This window comes from Mus pahari, chromosome 17 (genome assembly GCF_900095145.1).
Source record: "Mus pahari chromosome 17, PAHARI_EIJ_v1.1, whole genome shotgun sequence".
NCBI lineage: Eukaryota > Metazoa > Chordata > Mammalia > Rodentia > Muridae > Mus > Mus pahari.
Genome location: NC_034606.1, coordinates 6,387,685 through 6,407,043, shown reverse-complemented (window position 1 = coordinate 6,407,043; position 19,359 = coordinate 6,387,685). Strand labels below are relative to the sequence as shown.

At 34.1% G+C, this 19,359-nt stretch overlaps 1 protein-coding gene across 49 annotated transcripts in view; it reads right to left on the bottom strand.

The window, feature by feature from the left end:
• The window catches only part of Rims2 (regulating synaptic membrane exocytosis 2), a 498,312-nt gene that overhangs the window by 147,127 nt on the left and 331,826 nt on the right, over positions 1 to 19,359 (bottom strand). For all 49 annotated transcript variants that reach the window (XM_029547766.1, XM_029547754.1, XM_029547763.1 and 46 more), the window contains 2 exons: positions 12,585 to 12,764; positions 11,605 to 11,714 (listed from right to left, as the gene is read on the bottom strand). In XM_029547766.1, the coding sequence (XP_029403626.1) occupies positions 11,605 to 11,714; positions 12,585 to 12,764 (290 nt within the window). The remainder of the gene's footprint in view (positions 1 to 11,604; positions 11,715 to 12,584; positions 12,765 to 19,359) is intronic.

Genomic DNA, 19,359 nt, shown 5'->3' with positions numbered 1-19,359 from the left:
ACTTTGGTGAGTTCAAAAAATGTGAATTTATTTTAGAAGTAAAAATTATTAGGAATTGTTTTATTGTGGTAAAATGAAATATTTCTATGCAACTTTAAAGATTTTTAATGCATATGAGAAAAATTAGTTTCAATATATAATAAAATAGGTATTTAGTTTGCTACTATATTCATTACTTGATAAGAAAATTAATATGCTAAGAAATACTTCAGTCAATCTAGTGATAAGACAAGGCAAAAGCAGTTCTTAGCATCATGAACATAGTTTACTTGGCATACCCAACTGCCTAGAAAATCTTGCAGATTCATATAACTCTTCATTCAATAAACAAGTATTAAGCATCTACTATAATGTAGGCACGGGTACAGGTATCAAGGACAAAATAGGTTCATCCATAGTCTCATGGGGTTTTTATAAAACATAATTTAGTGGTAAAGAGCCTGTGACAATGAACATGGAAACATATTGTGTCTTAGAGATAATTGCTAAATAGACAAGCACAAAGTAAGTAAGAAGGAAATGCACTGCATAAAGCATGATGCAATTGTTGATAGTACGGCCCGTAAAGTCCTCTCTTAAGTAGGCAAGTTTTGAATAAAGAACCACAGAGATTAAGGTAGCTTAAGAGAAAAGGACATTATAAGTAAGGATATTGAAGTGTAGACATTTTAAGTTAGAAGCATGTCTTAAGTAGTCCAGAAGAAACACGAGGTCAGTGTGGATGAAGCAGAGTGGACACGAGATAGACTAAGAGGACAAGAGAGGAAAGTGATAGAGATGAGAAGACAGCAACTTGTTGGGCATATACTAAAATCTCCCTGTCAACCAGCAATCTTAACCTTGTATTAGCTCTTTTTTAATAAAGTAATTTGATTTTGATTTATTTATGAACTGATAGATATTACAGGGCTTGTTTTCTCTTTTTTATTATTTTATTTCCAGTCCAGCGGTTGCCCCCACCCCCTGCTTAGTCCCCATTCCCACATTTCTTCATCCCGTTCTTCCTCCCCACTCTGGGGTAGGAGCATTAGCTATTAAAAGCAACCTTCTTACTTGTCTTCTTTTTAAACATATTTATTTATTACAAATATATATGTGTCTGCCCATACACACGCTTATGTGCCCACATGTTCACACAAATACACACACACACACACACACATACACACACACACACACACAGAACATGCATAGAAGGTAGAGGAAAACTTGAAAGCATACATTTTATGTTTCTACCATGTAAATTTTATGGATTAAGCTCTGGTTATTATGATTGATAGCAACATTCTTTACTTACTAATCTAATCTTGGACTCTGGCTGTTTTATTCACATTCCTCTACACAGTAAGTAAACAATTACTACTATTTTCATGTTAAATTGCATATAGTTTCACCATGCATACATAAAGCTCTGGCCCTTTACCTACCATTTACCCTATGAAACATAACATTTTCATTTAAGGTAAAATGGAAGGTAAAATCACTATTATATTATTACTAAGTGAAAATTAGATTTGTAGAATGTAAGTTAATTTGTCTAACTATTGTTTTGAATTACTATATCAATATGCTCTAAATAAATTAGGAATCACTAAGTAGGAAAGTTTCTTCAGTAAAATACGTTCACTTTTCTGAATATTCCAACTAAACATTTCACTGATTAGATATTCAATTGTGAATCTAAATTTTACAGTATTATTAAACTGACATTTTTGAAATTTAATCATTTTGAGGTATGAAAACCCTAAATTATTACTTTACTTTGGTATTTGTAGTCTATATAAGATAACTTAGTACTGACTTAATAAATTAGCTAATTTGAAGACGGATACGCCACGAGCATTATGAGGTAAACAATGTCTGTCTACAAAGCAACTGTAACCCAGGTAGCCTCATCACATCAGATCATTTTGTATCAAAACTGGTTCAAGGAGCACAGATTCCTATATTAACTAAATTTTGCTCAATATGCTTTAATGTTCTCTACAAATATCATACAGACTTTAAACAGCACAGAGGAGACCTCTGATTGGTAAGTATAAGAACAAAATACTTATTCTCATTAACAAATAATTTCACATACCTGAATTTACTCAAGTCTCACAGTACCATGCTGGCAACAGAAGAAACATGTTATTTCCTAGTCTTAGATGAACTAGCCTTCAAATTACCTAACTAAAGGCCTAGAAATCTAGTACACTATGAAGACAAAGCTTTGAACCCAAGTTCTACAGTGTAGACCTTGGTAGTTTCCAGGTGTATAGCATATTGAGTACAAGACAACCCCAGTGCTCCAGTTAGTTGTAAAGGGGCCTTAGGTTTTGTTGATTCCGGTCTCACTATGTAGTCCTGGTACTATGTTGACCAGCTTGGTCTCAAATTTGCAATGATCCTTCTGTCTCAAACTCTCAATCCTAGAACTACAGTAAAACTCTGTCTCATAGAGCTAAGTCAAAAAAGCCCCATTAAACAGGTGAGATGGGGGCATTCATTCATCCACACCAAATCACCTCTCTTAAAATGAAGGTAATTTCAAAATTCTAGAAAGGATAGCTTTTCAAATTATATCAAGAAAGTCAATGATGTGGAATGAGCAGCAGCCGTGAAAGTCATGCATTCAATGGACTTCTTTCCTAACCTAATTAGTTACCTAAGCATCAGATGTACAGATGAAATCATCTGAGAACAGGAGAAGAGTAAAATAAAAGAGCAAAGCTTCTCTACAAATGATAGAGAAACACTGAGCTTAGAAACTAGAAAATAATTGCTCACAAGGACTTAATGCTACATGAGACTATATCGGGAGCCAACCTCTTATTCTTTCTCTTTATTGTAGTCTCTTTTCTTCCTTGGGTTTTAATATTATACTGAACTCCCCTAAATATTATATGCCTTTAGTTTAACTTCCAAGTCCATCTTGTTCACAGTCGCCAAGCTTTTCCATAAAGGTAAGTGGGATTGAGTACCCATCCTGCTCAAAGCACATGCTAAAAGTTCACGATATTGCAGAGGATTCTTGACTCTTGTATTAACACAGACATGTCATTTATATACACGGGGAAGGAATGAGGTGTGAAGGAAATATTATACAACTCCATAATGAAGTCTACACCTGTACAAATAGCAATCATATTTTGAGATTAAGACTGTTATCCATAATCCCTTACATTGAAAATATTTGTAAGTATACAGAAAGGCAGCAAAACAAAGATAAGTCTATGTCCTCATTGATTCTCACCAGCCTAAATATTAGCAAGTTCCTAGAAAGCACACAAACACAGGCAGCTGTTTGAATGAGTTCACCAGCATCTACGTATTACTCTCACTAACTTAGTTTCAATTCATTCTTTCCTCTATCTTTCCTTATGTCTTTCCCTCCCATCTATGCATCTTTCATGTCTTTCTTATTTATGCTAGCTAAATCTGAACTTCCTAGACAACTTTCCATTGAAAATTATAGTAAAGAAACAAAATATTTTTACATACAACACATTGTACATTTTTATAGGGAAAACTTTATAAAATGGTATGCTATACAATCATAACACATCACTAATGGCCAATTAAGCTATATGATAATTTTCTAAAATAATGAATCATTAAACATAATAAAATAATGAATATAAACATAAAAATAATGAATCATAATAACAAGACAATAATTAGAATCAAAAAATTCTTGAGACATAAGTTTTTATCAGACACATTTCCAAAAACACCCAGTTTCAATTAAAATCCTCTGTGAACTTTTATTTAACACAAGAGGACACTGAAGCCCAGTGAAATTAAATGACTTGCTAAAGTTCTCAAAGTCTTAGAAGGAAAATTAAAGTGAAGACGCAAGAAGTTGACTTCCAGTGTATCTGTTAGGAGACTTGAAAAGCAGTAGTGGACTGAAAAATACTGACACAATTGTGTGCCAAAAGCATTCTGAAGCTCTGTACATTAATTTTCAAATACACATCTAAACATGTATAAATAACATTAGTGAATGTGTTCAAATATCATAAAATAACATGACTTTGATATCCCACCAATTGGTTTCTACTCTGGTGTGGTTTCTCATCTGAATTAGTCAGTGAAGAATAGCACCAGTAATGAACTATAGTGTGTGTGTGTGTGTGTGTGTGTGTGTGTGTGTGTGTGTGTGTGAAACAGTAGAGTTCATTCAGTTTGATGATCATAATCAAATGTGACTTTAAATCTAAAACTCATGTTTTCAGAGTATCCAAGGTTGGCATAAGAAATTATAACTTCTATAATTTTATATTATATAATTATAAATTATTTAATTATAATATTACTGAGAAATTATAGTAATAGCTAATGCTAATATAGTACTGACTATATGAAAATTTATTTGAAGCAATTTAAACATGCTAAATTATTTCAAAATGAAAATGTGTACTATATCTAAGAGGCAAGTAGGTTACAACAGAACAATCTGCCATTTTCACCCTAGATACCTAGTGCTTCATACCGCAGGTTTTAGAATCCTTCTATGCATAATTTGATTTTCTATACTTAATTCACATGTAGATTTGTAAGTGATAATAGCACAGGGTGATCCCTCAACAATAGATCCCTTTAAATGTTTTAGAAAATCTAAACACTTTGCAATATTAAAACAAGCTGTTAGGAAATGGCAGAATATGGAGTAATAAGATAGTTGAGAAAAAATGTGCTGAAAACCTACATAGATAACAAAACTATTCAAAACATCTCTCTTTGTAAGTTGTCTCTGTGCATTATTAAATATTAACAATATATACAAACCTATATAACACCACAATAAAATATAATACCAAATAGCTTGAGCTCAGTAATAGGATAAAAAAATCCAAATACTAGATAAAAATGAGAAATTACATACAAACCATTCAAAGTTCTCATTGTTCAAAATGTTATCTATTATGTCTTGCTAGGCTTAGTTATAGCACACGGAGGGCCATTACAGGTAAAAAATTAGTCTTTATGTGTGATAAAATGTTTACAATGAGGCAAATAAAAGTTGTTTGTAAGGAGTAAAAAGAGAGCCCAATACTCATGAACAACAGGAAGAGAGCTGGGGAAGTAGAAGAGTCTAAAGGAGTACAGTTTAAGCAAACGACCAAGTAACAGAAGACAGAATAAGCCATAGTAGCTGAAGGTCTTTAACCCAGTGATTTAACCCGTGGGAACAGACTCCATTTAATACTTAGATGTTCTTCAACCCAATATGGCAATAAAAGTGTTTACAACTTGTGCAGCCATATAACTGAATGGAAACTTGAAGATGTACTTTTCAGATCATTGTTTATACTTAAATATATATAAAATTTGTCCTTCATGGGTTCTAAGAAACATTAGAGAAGGCAATAAATGCATCAAATATATATAGAAAAATACTTTTGGGGGTTCAGTTAAAATTCCATTTTATACAGAGTATTCATATTATATGATATGCTATAATTTTAACTATATTTTCACATTAGTCCAATCTTTTAAACCATACATTAATGATTATCAGTGTATATTATTAAAATTATAAAAATAAGTGATAAGTTATGCCTTACATGGATCACCATAAACATTATGAAAGTTGAATAGAGAAAAGAATATATTTTAGATCAGGAGTTCTCAACCTTCCTATGCTCTGACCCTCCAATATAGTTTCTTCATAGTGTGGTGACTCCCAACTATAAAATTATTTTTATTGCTATTTAGTAACTATAATTTTGCTACAGTTATAAACTGTAATGCAAACGTGTTAGTGCTTTCCAATGTTGTTAGGTGACACCTGAGGGAGGGACGTTCATCCCCAAAGGAGTAATGACTGGCAGGTTGAGAACACTGTTTCAGATGAAGGCCATAACAACTAAGTATTGAAATACTAAGATACTCACATTTTAATTTAGTTCAATAACAGAAGGTCAAATATTACAGTACTAAAACATTTTTAATATTTATGGGCATCATTCAAATGGTGACATTGTAAATAAATATGTGTAGCTATGTTGGGTTATTAATTATTCCAAAACACAGATCTGATCTTTAGAATTCAGTTGTCGTAAGCTCTGGAGTTAAGCCACCAGTAATTTGAACTCTGAATTTAAGTATTAAAAGTCAATTGCCTTTTTATTTGTCTTAGCAACATATTAATCTGTGTACATACACAGGTTTGTCATTGCACAAATGTTTTCACCTTATTACTTATGTTTATTATTGTTTGTTATTGTCAAAATTCCAATTATTTCATTCTAATAGTTTATTTTAAATAGTATTATTTTAAATAAATTCAAGATCGAAAATATCTACATTATAGTTTTAAATTCATAACATATTATCACTATTTTTTTTCAGAATTTTGCAATTTAATGTGATCAACAAAATAAATCTCAATTTTAATCTGTATATTTTAATAAAATAGAGCAGCTAACATCAATAAGTTACTTTATCATGTGTGTGTATATATGAATGTGTGTGTGTGTGTGTGTGTGTGTGTGTGTGTGTGTGCTTGCAATTCTAGGCAACTGCTAAGCCACTGAGCTGTATCATCTGCCTATGGTAAAGATATTAGAGATTAAATAACTATTTAGAAGTAAATACAAGCAAGTATTTTTGGTACTACATAACTTAAATTGGGACTGAAACTTAAACCTCCCTAATTTAAAGAAGTATATTCACACACATTATAAATGTCAGTACAGAGAGACACATATATAATTTTAGACTTGCCTTTTTTCCCATTATTAGGTAAGCTTGATGTTTCTTCCCTGTTATCTTTAACATTGAAACCAGACAATAATTAATAAGGTCATTAGCAATGCAAATAAAAAGCACTCCAAAAAGAATGAAACATGCACTACAGAAATAGGTACATGCATTTAACATGACACCCCACACTGTATAAAATTCTAAAATTAGAATAAGGTATATACAGTATATGTTCCCTGCTCTTCAGGGAAAGGTATCAAAGTAACCAGACAAAAAAGGCATTTTGTACTATACTTATGTGCTGGGTACATTTGGTTTGTTTTGCTATAATACTATATAATGTACTTTATTAATTTCTTAAGAATGGGTCACAGGTGACAAACTGGTTTTTAAAATGTCATTACTTTTTATGTTAAGGGGTAAAACAACAGTGATACTGATAGGCAGAAGTTGTCAAGTAGTCCTAACTCTAAAATTATCATGGAAGGCAACTCATGACACATGAGACTCAGGACATGAGTGAATTAGTGTGAGATATGGAGGGCAGGAAAACAGAAGCATTCACTCCTCAGCCTGATGGAAATGGAAGTTATTCTGTAGCAGGCCACAAAATCTTCCTTCCATTCAGCCAGGAAAATGAAAGGCATTTGAAATTCTCATGTTGGTTATATTTGATATTCAGAAGGGAATACAATTATACTTTTCTTTAACGAAACAATTAGGATCATCTTTTTTTCCATTGTTGGATATAATTTCTCTACTTGATAAATTAGGATATTACTGGTTATTAGCAGCAAAACAATGACCTTTTGTTTAAAATATTACAAATTAGGTTCTAGATAATAAAAAGAAGGGGGACAGAAAGTCTAACTTTAAAACTCATAAATAAACTTACATATTAAAAGAAAAGATCAGCTAAATACCTAACAAAAATAGGCTTAAAATTATTCTGCAGTTTTCACAGAAAGCTAAAATTCAAGACAATTTAAAAAAGATTAGGATCCAATTCAGAGGTTCAAATGAATATAGAGATTATTCAACAAAATTACATAAATGTATTTGTGAGTATATAATATTTTACTTTGACAGACAATGATAAAAATACCCAATTAGATTGTGATTACAAAATTGAGGAAATGAAAGCCTGTGTTGCCCCCAGAAATCAAACATCACAGAGGGGAATGGTTGTTACAGAGGATACAATACTGAGCTCAGAAGAGGTGGGAAATCCAGAGAAAATTACCTCTTATTTAGACAATGATATAGTAGGAACATGTACATAGTTTATTAAATGTTATGGAAATCTGTTCTGTATGATCTTAAAATTTCCCTCTCCTATTTTTGAAACCCTTAGGTCAGAAGCTAGAGTTCCCTTAATACAGGGAGACATAAGGGAAATAGTTTTCTATTAGCTAGCTCATGAAGGTTATTTTTTAAAAGGTAAAGAAATAGCCAGAATATAAATGAATGAGCTAGGTAAATGATATATTTAATATATATTTATATTTATATATTTTACATTTATATTTATATTTATATTTATATATATTTAAATTTAAGCTAAAGACATTCTCATAATTTTAGTTTGCTCTGATCATTAAAAGACAATATTTAAATAATTGACTAAATTAAATACTCTAACAGTAACATTAGCAGACAATCAGACAGACCTGCCTTGACCTCGTCTCCCTCCTTTTCAACCCCCTCTTCTTCCACATGCCCAATTTCTTCAGTAACTTCTGGATTTGCAGAAGTAGGGGAAAAAGATAAATCCATGAATCTGGTTGTTAGTTTTAAAATAGTTAACTAGCAAACAAATCATTGTCAATGAAATAATAGGTGCTTATAAAAAGAAAAATCGATTATATGTTGCATTTCTGATATGCTTTTGAAAGCAAATCTGTTTACTGTTAATGAATTATCGCAGTTGGCAGTGGTACTGACTTAGAAATTAGAAACTGTGACCCCTCTAGAAGATTTAAGATGTGTGGGCAACTAAACAGGAGAGGCACAATTCAATAGGAGGCACAATAATATAGTAGGTGTATTATTTGGAAATTTTTAAATCAATTTTCTTCTAGGAAGAAAACCATGATACTATAAACCCCGATTTTTATACATTCATAATAATCGAGATTAATATTTAAGAAAATAATAGTAATAATGCTTTATGGTGACTGACTACATTGTACTTTCTATATTCTAATTTTGGAGGTTTTGGCAAAACAAGTATGAAAAAATATCAGATTCAAGATCAAAATGTACTATATGTTAAATTAATTTAGTTACTAGACAATATAAAATAACTATTCAAAATCATAGAGCCAAATTACAGTTTGCTCATGTTTTAGTTACTAAAGGTAGAATAAATAATTCAATGTGTATACACCAGAAATGCTGTTAAATGACAAGTCCTGGCAACCATGTAGCAGAAGGTCAAACATTAAGACTATCAGGCAATACTCTATCTTCAGTTAGAGGTTGAGAGTCTACACAAGAGGTCATCACTCTTCCCTTTAGTCCTGGAATAAATACAGGTTCACGAATCTCTGAAGCTTCAACATGTCTGACAATGTGGCTGTCATCAGCCAGTATCACTAAGTAATACAAAATAAACAAAGCCTCTTCCACACTGAAGTGAATAAGGAGGGTTTTGTTTCCTCGATGAAATAAAAGCCAGAAAATCATAATTAGAAACATGAATGAAAATTGCTAAATGTTAGTGGTACTAATGCATTGCTTTCTGCCTAAAACAAAAACCAAACAAATAACAGTAAAGTGAGTGTTTGGAAATGTCTTTCAATTGTTTAACCTAAAACAAAAACCAACCAAATAAATAATAGTAAAGTAAGTGCTCAGAAATGTCTTTAAATCATTTAACCCAAATTTCCCTCCAGCGGTAAGGTTTCTTTTCTTTTATATGTAGCATCGCACAGCATGAAGCTAGCCACACTTCAGCAGACTTTTGCAATAAAAGATATCAAAGTGAAAGCCTGAAAACTTGTTTGAGGAGAGAAAAGCTGCGCATTATTAACTCTCCTTATGAAAAACAATGTAAAGGCATAGCACTTAGTTTTATGGAAATAGTCAAAGGCTACAGCAATGCCACAGACATGTTTTATCAAACAGGGAAAGGAAGCATCAGCCCCGCCCCCCCAGCTCTGTACTGCTTAGACTCATGGTACATGAGCGCAGAAGCAACCATGAAGTTGGTAATCATTCACTCACAACGGACAAGAGCACAACTTACATCAGCAAGTTATCTAAGACAATAAAACATAAGGAATGCATTTTTGGTGGTAATCTATATACTATTGAGGTATCATTTCAATTTATAATATAGCACTTCATTTTCAACACAGTAAACATTTGTTCCAGTTCTACAATTGCTGAAGACTCAACAGTAAACAACATGATCAACAATTTCAAATTTCTAAATCTAGCAGCTATTTATTGTACTAGCAAATGTATGGCAGTTCACATACTACAGTTCAATAGATTTGTCTTAAGGCATAATGAAGTGTGTGATAATAAACATATAAAATTGTCATGTTTATTCTTCATATACTCCAAGCAGACTTGCTATAACATGAAACACTAAACAGGAAACACAAGTCAAAAGCACTAACTCAATAACTTCTTTTGTAGAAAGTCAAATTTAATAAAAAAGACCATCAGAAATAAAAAATGAAATAGAAGATGAGAGATATAACCAGACTATCTATATATCCTCAATGGTATAAACATGGACTGCAATTGATATCTCCGGTTATAGTCTCAGTCTAAAATCCAGAAATTAAAAAAAAATTAAATATTTTTATGAGAATAAATATTGTCTAGTTATTTAAAAGTTTAAACTTTTTGGACTCTGACATGACTCAACATTTAACTCTTTGGTGTTATTTCTCAGAAAATAAAATTTGAATACTTTATTAGAAAATAGAAAACAGAAAAATTTAACCGTATATAAAACCATATAAATGAAAAGACATCAATTGCAGTTGGATTTATTTTTGCTCGCACTGCCCCCAAAAGGTTCTCAGCACAAAACAAGCCCTCCTTTATGTACAGACCTTCATAAGGGTCTACCTCCTTGACTCCAATGTCTAGGGAAAACAAAATAAAATGAAAATAAAGGAAGGAAAAACCAAAGCACAGGGGTTAAAAACAACAGAAAATTTCAGAGTAATAGAGCATATCATCTATTGAAGAAAACTAAAATGGTGATTTGGCTATATACATATATATGTATTTATATATATATATACATACACACATATATACATATATTTGAAAAAAGTTACTATGTCGCGGAATTGTGACTTAAAAGATGTTAAAATTATTCTGTTGTTATCCATGCTTTATAGACTTTAACTGGGATTTACAGCTGCTTGAGCCATGTGCTCAAGTGTGTCAGCTTTTCATGTAGCAATCTACAGTCACTGTAAGCGTCAGTATAACATGCATCTTTGTGTGTTCACGGTTACCTTTTGCTTCCACTCCAGATTTGAGAAGGATCACCATTGTGCATCAGCTAACCAGTCCTTTGCAGTGTGTGAAAATTGATTTAGCTAGTTACTAATAAACTTTGTATAATCACCAACATTACCTAATCTTAGATGTAGCAAAGACATTATAATCCAGCTGCTTATATAAGATGATGTCTTACTTTTAAACACACTTATTCAAATTTGAAAAGTCTATAAAAGAAGCAAAGATTATTCCTTTTTATCTCCAAGTAAAATTTTACATGCAATACATATTATATTCACAAATAGAACTGTCAAATGATATCATGCATACAGTTAAATACAAAAACTAATAACACAAAGACAGTAGAAAATTTTAATTCACCTCGGCTTCCATGTGTAATTCCTACATGGCATAATTAGAAAACTAAAAACTTACTTCTCTCCAATGTTCCCTTTGGTGGAAGCTGTGGAAGCTGTCGGCCCCTTCGTCCTGTTCCTGGAGTACTTGATGGACTTGTCTGGACAGACCCGGTACGAGGGTGAGACCTACAAGATGCACCATGAATACATTTTCAGTACATGTTAAATATGGTCAATATGCTAAATGGTTTACGTACCAGCTTTATTAGAACAGTTTTAAGTGCGGTTAGCTGCTGGTTTAAAAGGAGAACAGGACAAAATATGGACATTTAGAGAGTTATGGTTACTTAAACAACAAAAATGCTTATGTTTTGGTGTAATATGCATACATACACACATACATGGAAAAAAAGCCTATTGTAAAAAAATCCATGAAATTCAAAATAGAAATACTAATCTACCCATATGAAAGCAGGTAGCAAATTCTAAACTTTAAAAATAAAAATAAAACTTTACATTTTCTACTATAATATAAATTCTTAAAACTAGCCTTCTTACCTTGACCTAATCATATTTTTACTAGTTTATACTAACTGTCCTTTTTATTAGAAAACAAAACAAAGAAAATCTCAAGGATTTAAAATTTCAGCTAGATAATCCTAATAATACCTAATATTAATGTTCATAGGAATTAATAAACGAATTTAATTTACTATTGTGATGATTACTAGAAAAGGCATGCCTAATGAGCACCATAATTTCTCATTCTTGGAAGAACATGACAGTCAGGACAGGATTTACTTAGGACTCCTGGTTAATGAGATATCACAAAACAAATGCAATCAAGACAGTTAGGCAACAATTCACAATGGCAATGACACACTATCATATCCAGTGAATATAGATAGTGTGTTCACACTGATAAGAGTTAGTATTGACGAGGACTGGTGATCAGTCAAAAAATGATAGAAGAGACCATTTAGCTGTTGGGAAAATAAAATGGTGTGTTGTTGGTAGTGCAGACAGGGAAGTTAGTCTGATCAATGTATCTTTCACCTCGATAAGGCAGGTGAAGGAGGGGCAGATCTTCCAGTCATTAATGAAGGCATCGACCTCATGAGGTTTGTATCAGGACGTTCAGAGGATCTGGAGCGGGTGCTGGTCCGCTCTAGGAGAGGCCGTTGTTCTGTTGATCTGGATCTGTGATATGGCTGTCTATCTGCTGCTTCACAATCCCTGAAATGTTAGTCAAAAAGCAGCTCAGTTGATCTTTAATGCCTTTCTGCTATCTGGTCATGATGCATCAAACTGATTTTGAAAAAAAAAAAAAAAAAAGAATTGCTTAAAAGCTTAAAATCACTGTGTATGCAAAAAAAAAGTTTTCCCAACACATCGTGAATAAATTTTGGCTAAGCTTAAAGAGTTCTATAGAACTCTAACCTTTTTGTATTCAATTCCCAGTAAACAAGTTGCTCAGTTATAAGCAATGTGGACCAATCTACCTGCTCTCCACGAGGAGAACATGTGTAGAATGTAATGTATCTTAGCTTAAAGACATTCAACAGTGTTTCCTAGCATTTTCCAGAAGAGAGAAAGTTATACAGGAAGTTTATCAGCAAACAAAGTAATATATAAAAATGTTAATACCATTATTGTAGTATACTGATAGCTTGAATATTTTAAGCACAAGACTGAAATGAGGTTACAGGAAAATAGGACAGCTTTGAAGTATGTATCCATATTCAAACACGTCCCCAAATAGAAATCACCCTGTAGATTGCTTCTACAGAATCGGTAACTCCACTAGCCATCTCGGTGCACTTCTGTGAGACTAAACTACTCAAATTGGTATTGGATGAAGTTGGAATTCCAAAAACCAAGTGACCTCCCTGACCTGTAAAACGTTAAGTCTCATAGAAGCAAGAATACTGACACCTATATGACCAGTAATTGTTGGCACTTGTTCCTTGGAGCTTACCATAAAGTTTATTCACCTTAATGTGATCATAAATGGAGTCTAACTCAATCCCATGATTGAGAAGACAAACCCAAGCACATTAACTTCTGCTTTAGAACTCATATATTAATACATGCTAAATTATGTTTCAGACAGTTCCTTCCTGACCAATTGCAGTCACAGTAAAAGACGATGTTTACCTACAGAGAGCAGAGGAAGAGTAATATCACCATCTGTCCACTTTACCAAAAAAAAGTTCTCTGATTTTCAAAAATGAAAAAAAGTAGGTGATTAGAGAAAGGTAAGAAAAGGACACATGTTCCTCAGTACCATGAATTACATGTCACACAGTTTGGGAAAACAATTACTATTCAAAACCGAGTACTGGATTCATCTTCCATTGTTTTATATCTTGACATAATACTTTAAAATCATAGAATAAAATAGAACTAAAATAATTTTAAGAACTTTTATCATTAAATTAAAGTGTGACTGATTTTCTATGTCAAGTTCAGGTTTTTTACATAACTATATCAAGAATGGGGAAGGGCTAGAGACAAAGCTCAGCCTATAAGACAGTCTCATAACCCAAACTGCCATGATAACCAACTTAAATAGAAATCCATACATAATATTTGGTTACAGTTTTAAAAGCTATGTAAAATAGAATTTGAGTATAAAATTCGTAATTCCATTCTTCTGAAATTCTACTTTAGAGCACAGTCTTTTTTAAAACAAATGTGGCTGATAATTTGTGACCTATTCTTCGCCCAATACATCTAATATGCCTCTTTTCTTTTTTCAAAAACAATTTTTATTAGCTATTTTCTTTATTTACATTTCAAATGCTATCCTGAAAGTCCCCCCACCCTAATCCCCAACCCACCCACTCACACTTCCTGGGCCTGGCATTCCCCTGTACTGGGGCATATGATCTTCACAAGACCAAGGGCCTCTCTTCCCACTGATGGCCGACTAGGCCATCCTCTGCTACATATGCAACTAGAGACATGAGCTCTGGGGAGTGCTGGTTAGTTCATATTGTTTTTCCTCCTATAGGGTTGCAGACCCCTTCAGCTCCTTGGGTACTTTCTCTAGCTCCTTCATTAGGGGCCCTGTGTTCTATCCAATAGATGACTGTGAGCATCCACTTCTGTATTTGCCAGGCACTGGCACAGCCTCACAAGAGACAGATGATATGAGTCTTTTCAATAAGTCAGAAAAAAGAGACACATAACTATCTTTCTCATTGTTTTTCTTACATTTCTAAAAGCCTATATTTTGAAGAATAGCAAACTTTGTTTTGGTTTAAAGATTTATCATGATCTTAGGTTAATAAGGAAATTTTCTTCCACATAGTATATTGTGGCAAGACTTAGTGACATAGGTATTGCGACACCAACAGAGAATTGACCTGGTGTCTACTTAGTTGTGGAAAGGCTGATGGAGCTGAAGGGGGTGGCAACCCTGTAGGAAGAACAATAGTGTCAATTAACCTGATCCATCAAGCACTTCTAGGGACTAAGCCACCAAACAAAGAGCATACATGGGCTGCACCATGGCCCTCACTCCATATGTAGCAGATGACTGCCTTGTCTGACCTCAGTGGGAGAGGATGCTCTTAATCCTTTAGGAAATTGATGCCACAGGGAAGAGGGATGCTAGGGGAGTGAGGTGGGAGTGGGTGGGTAGGAGGGAGGGGGAGAATCCACTCAGAAGCAAAGGGGAGGAGGGAGGGATAAAGAACTAATGTAGGGGGGACAGGAAGCAGGAGGCAACATTTGAATGTAAATAAAGGAAATAATTAATAATAATAAATGCACACTCCTTTAATCCCAGAACTTGGGAGGCAGAGGCAGACAAATTTCTGAGTTCGAGGCCAGCCTGGTCTACAGAGTGAGTTCCAGGACAGCCAGGGCTACACAGAGAAACCCTGTCTTGAAAAACAAAATAAATAAATAAATAAATTAAAAAAGAAAACAATAATCAAAAAAATGCACAAATAACTTCCATTAGCAACAAGTATGGTAGAAAACAATAGATACCTATTTCTAAGGTCTAGCATTCTTCAGTATCTAATTGCTCTGCCTAGGTCTTAGAGTACAATATAGGTAGGGAGAGAGTGGGCAGCCTTGTCTAGTCCCTGATTTTAGTGAGATTTTTTTTCAAGTTTCTCTCCATTTAGTTTGATGTTGGCTACTGGTTTGCTGTATATTGTTTTTCCTATGTTTAGGTATGGGCCTTGAATTCCTAATCTTTCCAAGACTTTTACCACGAAGGAGCGTTGGATTTCGTCAAATACCTTTTCAGCATGTAATGAGATGATCATGCAGTTTTTTTTGTTTTGTTTCGTTTTGTTTTTTGGTTTTTTTTAGTTTGTTTATGTGGTGGATTACGTTGATGGATTTCTGTATATTGAACCATCTCCCTGCATCCCTGGGATGAAGCCTACTTGATCATGATGGATGATTGTTTTGATGTGTTCGTGGATTCAGTTTGCAAGAATTTTATTATTTTTGCATCGATATTCATAAAGGAAATTTGTCTGAAGTTCTTTTTCTTTGTTGTGTCTTTGCATGGTTTTTAGTTGGATTTCTTGAGCTATTGTTTGTATTCCAATATAAGTATTTTTCCTAACTCATTTAACTCATTTTACTATACATATAAAGATATTATTTTCAAAAGAATAGCCACCTATTTTACCAGACTTCTAAAAGGATACAGCATAAACAAGAAAATTAGTAAATAGCAATATTTAGGAAATAATTCAATTCTTGTTTAAAAACTGATTTAATAATCCATTCTAGTTCCATTTTTAGTAGTTTATAATTTTAATCAATGTTTAAAATAGTTCATATTTTTCATTTCTAATTTTCTGGATTGATACAAGAACTGTGCTACACTATGTAGAGAACTCTACTTTAAACTGAACACATTTGAAGATGAAACTGTCTAATAATTCCTTAATTACCTAACATGGAATTTCAGTATTTTAAGAATAGCCATGACAATCAGCTTGCACATACAGACTCTGAGAAAAGAATTAGAGATAGGTCAAGATAAAGTAGTTCTGATGAATTAAAATAAGATTGTATTATTTAAAAGAACTGACATTATACAAAAATAACACTCATCCAATCTGGTACTAATAATGATGTGCTACTATTATACACAGCTGAGATGAGGTGAGACTCTGGCAATGGAGAATAAGATCATTGCTAACCAACAATATTGTTCTCAACTGAATGTTATCATTATGCCTGCAGAGTTATTTTAAAGTAGTCATCATTTGAAATCACAAGAACAAAAGAGCAAAATCTAAATTTCTTCAAAACAGTATGATATAGTGTGAGATACATTTCCTTGAGGACGTCTGGAAAACTTGTTAGGAATTTAGAACTTTCCTTAATTAATTCTTATAAGAACAATAACAGAAACAAAACTAAAATAGGCAGAACTGTTTATAAATGAGCCTGCAACAAACTAAAATCTTGATATATGTTTCTCTTTTAGCTATAAAATCCTTATTCTATGATCTATTTTCTATTTTAAATGGTTTGTTGATTATAAATTAATGGTGTGTTGATTATAAAAATTCAAACAACTAGTGATCAGAAAAATGCAAATCAAAACCATCCTGAGATTCCACCTTTCACCAATCAGAATGGCTAAGATCAAAACCTCAGGTGATAGCAGATGCTGGCGAGGATGTGGAGAAAGAAGAACACTCCTCCATTGCTGGTGGGATTGCAAACTGGAACAACTACTCTGGAAATCAATCTGGAGGTTCCTCAGAAAACTGGAAATAGATCTACGCGAAGACCCAGCAAAAGACTCCCAAAAGATGCCCCACCATGTCACAGGAACACATGTTCCACTATGTTCATAACAGCCTTGTTTGTGATAGCCAGAAGCTGGAAACAACCCTGATGTCTCACGACAGAAGAATGGATACAAAAAATGTTTATTTACACAACGGAATACTACTCAGCTATTGAGAATGAGGACATCCTTAGTTTTGCAGTCAAATGGATGGAACTAGAAAATATCATCCTGAGTGAGGTAACTCAAATCCAAAAGGGCATGCATGGTATATACTCACTAATAAATGAATATTAGCCAAAAAAACAAAAGAAAAAGACAAATAATAGAATACCCAAGATACAATCCATAGAACTCAAAAAGGTTAACAAGCTGAAGGGCCCAAGTGAGGACTCCTCAGTCCCACTTGGGAGGTAGAAGAAAGCAATCACAAATGGGGAGGCAGGGAGGGACCTGGGAGGGAAAGTGGACAAGGTTTGGGGGAGAGGGCAACATGATGTGGTATTGGGTGGGGGAAAAGGACTGAATCCCTGAAGGCCAGCAGAAAGAATGGAAACAGGCAACCTCAGGATGTAGGAAGTTATGGGGACCCTCCAGAATGTACCAGAGACCTGGGAGGTGAGAGACTCTCAGGACTCAAGGGAGGAACCTTAGATGAGATGACCTACAGTGGAGAGAAGGAACTTATAGAGCCCACCTCCAGCAGAAAGTAAGGGTATCAAGTGAGGGATGGGTTGCCATTTCACAGTCAAAACTCTGACCCATAATTGTTCCTATCAGAAAGAACTGCAGGGACAGAAATGGAGAGGAGCCTGAGGAAAAGAAGGTCCTATTGACAGGGTCAAAGTAGGATCCAGCTCAAGGGGAGGTCCCAAGGCCTGATGCTATTACTGAGGCTATGGAGTGCTCACAAAAAGGAACCTAGCACAACTGTCCTCAGAAAGACCCAGCAAGCAGCTGAGAGAGTCAGCGACAGATGTGTGCACCCAACCAATGGACAGAAGCTGCTGACCCCTGCGGTTGAATTACAGAAAAGCTGGAAGAAGCTGAGGAAGAGGGTGACCCTGTAGGAGGACGAGCAGTCTCAATTAACCTGGACCCCAGAGATCTGTCAAACACTGGACCACCAACCAGGCAGCATACACCAACTGATATGAGGCCCACAACACACACACAGCAGAGGACTACCCAGTCTAGGTTTAGTCAGAGAAGTTGCACCTATCTCTCAAGAGACTGGAGGCCCCAGGGAGTTTAGAGGTCTGGTGAAGTGAGGGGTGTTGGGTGGGGACATCATCTTGGGGATGAGGGCATGAGGAGGAGGTATGGGATGTGGAACAGTCAGAGGGTGGACTGGGAGGGGAATAAAATCTGGTGCTTTAAATAAAAATAAATAAACAAATGATAAAAAAAAAATCTCCAGCAAGATGTTAGTTGTATGTTACTTTACCAGACCTTTGAAACTTCCATTAAATAAGACTTTAAAGATATGTCTCTATAGAACAGAATATGGATTGTTATTTATCATGAGACAAAGTAGTAAAATATGAACTAATATCTTGCTGCCATATCCAACAATTTCCCACTCAAGCATGAAAATTCCAGCTTCCCCTAATCCTCTGTCTTTGCATGGATATTGTAATGGCAGAGTGCGAATTCCCATATGCCTTGCTGCTGCTCTGCTCAGCAGTTACATCACAGTGATGGCTGCACATTAGCTTTACCAATAGAAAAGTGCTTATTACCACCCCAAGAAACTCCCTATATAATTTTTAAATTCCACACAGAAATGATAAACCATTAACAAAAATAGAAGGTGAACTATTAAAAGAAACTTTTTGGAAAATAAATAAATGGAGTTTTGCACTTATTTGCAGTTTCGAGGAATATTTTTGCATATGTTAACAAGAGAAAAATCTGTCTTTCAAAAGAAAGACAGCTTAAGAAGTCACTGGCTTGCCGGGCGTGGTGGCACACGCCTTTAATCCCAGCACTCGGGAGGCAGAGGCAGGCGGATTTCTGAGTTCGAGGCCAGCCTGGTCTACAAAGTGAGTT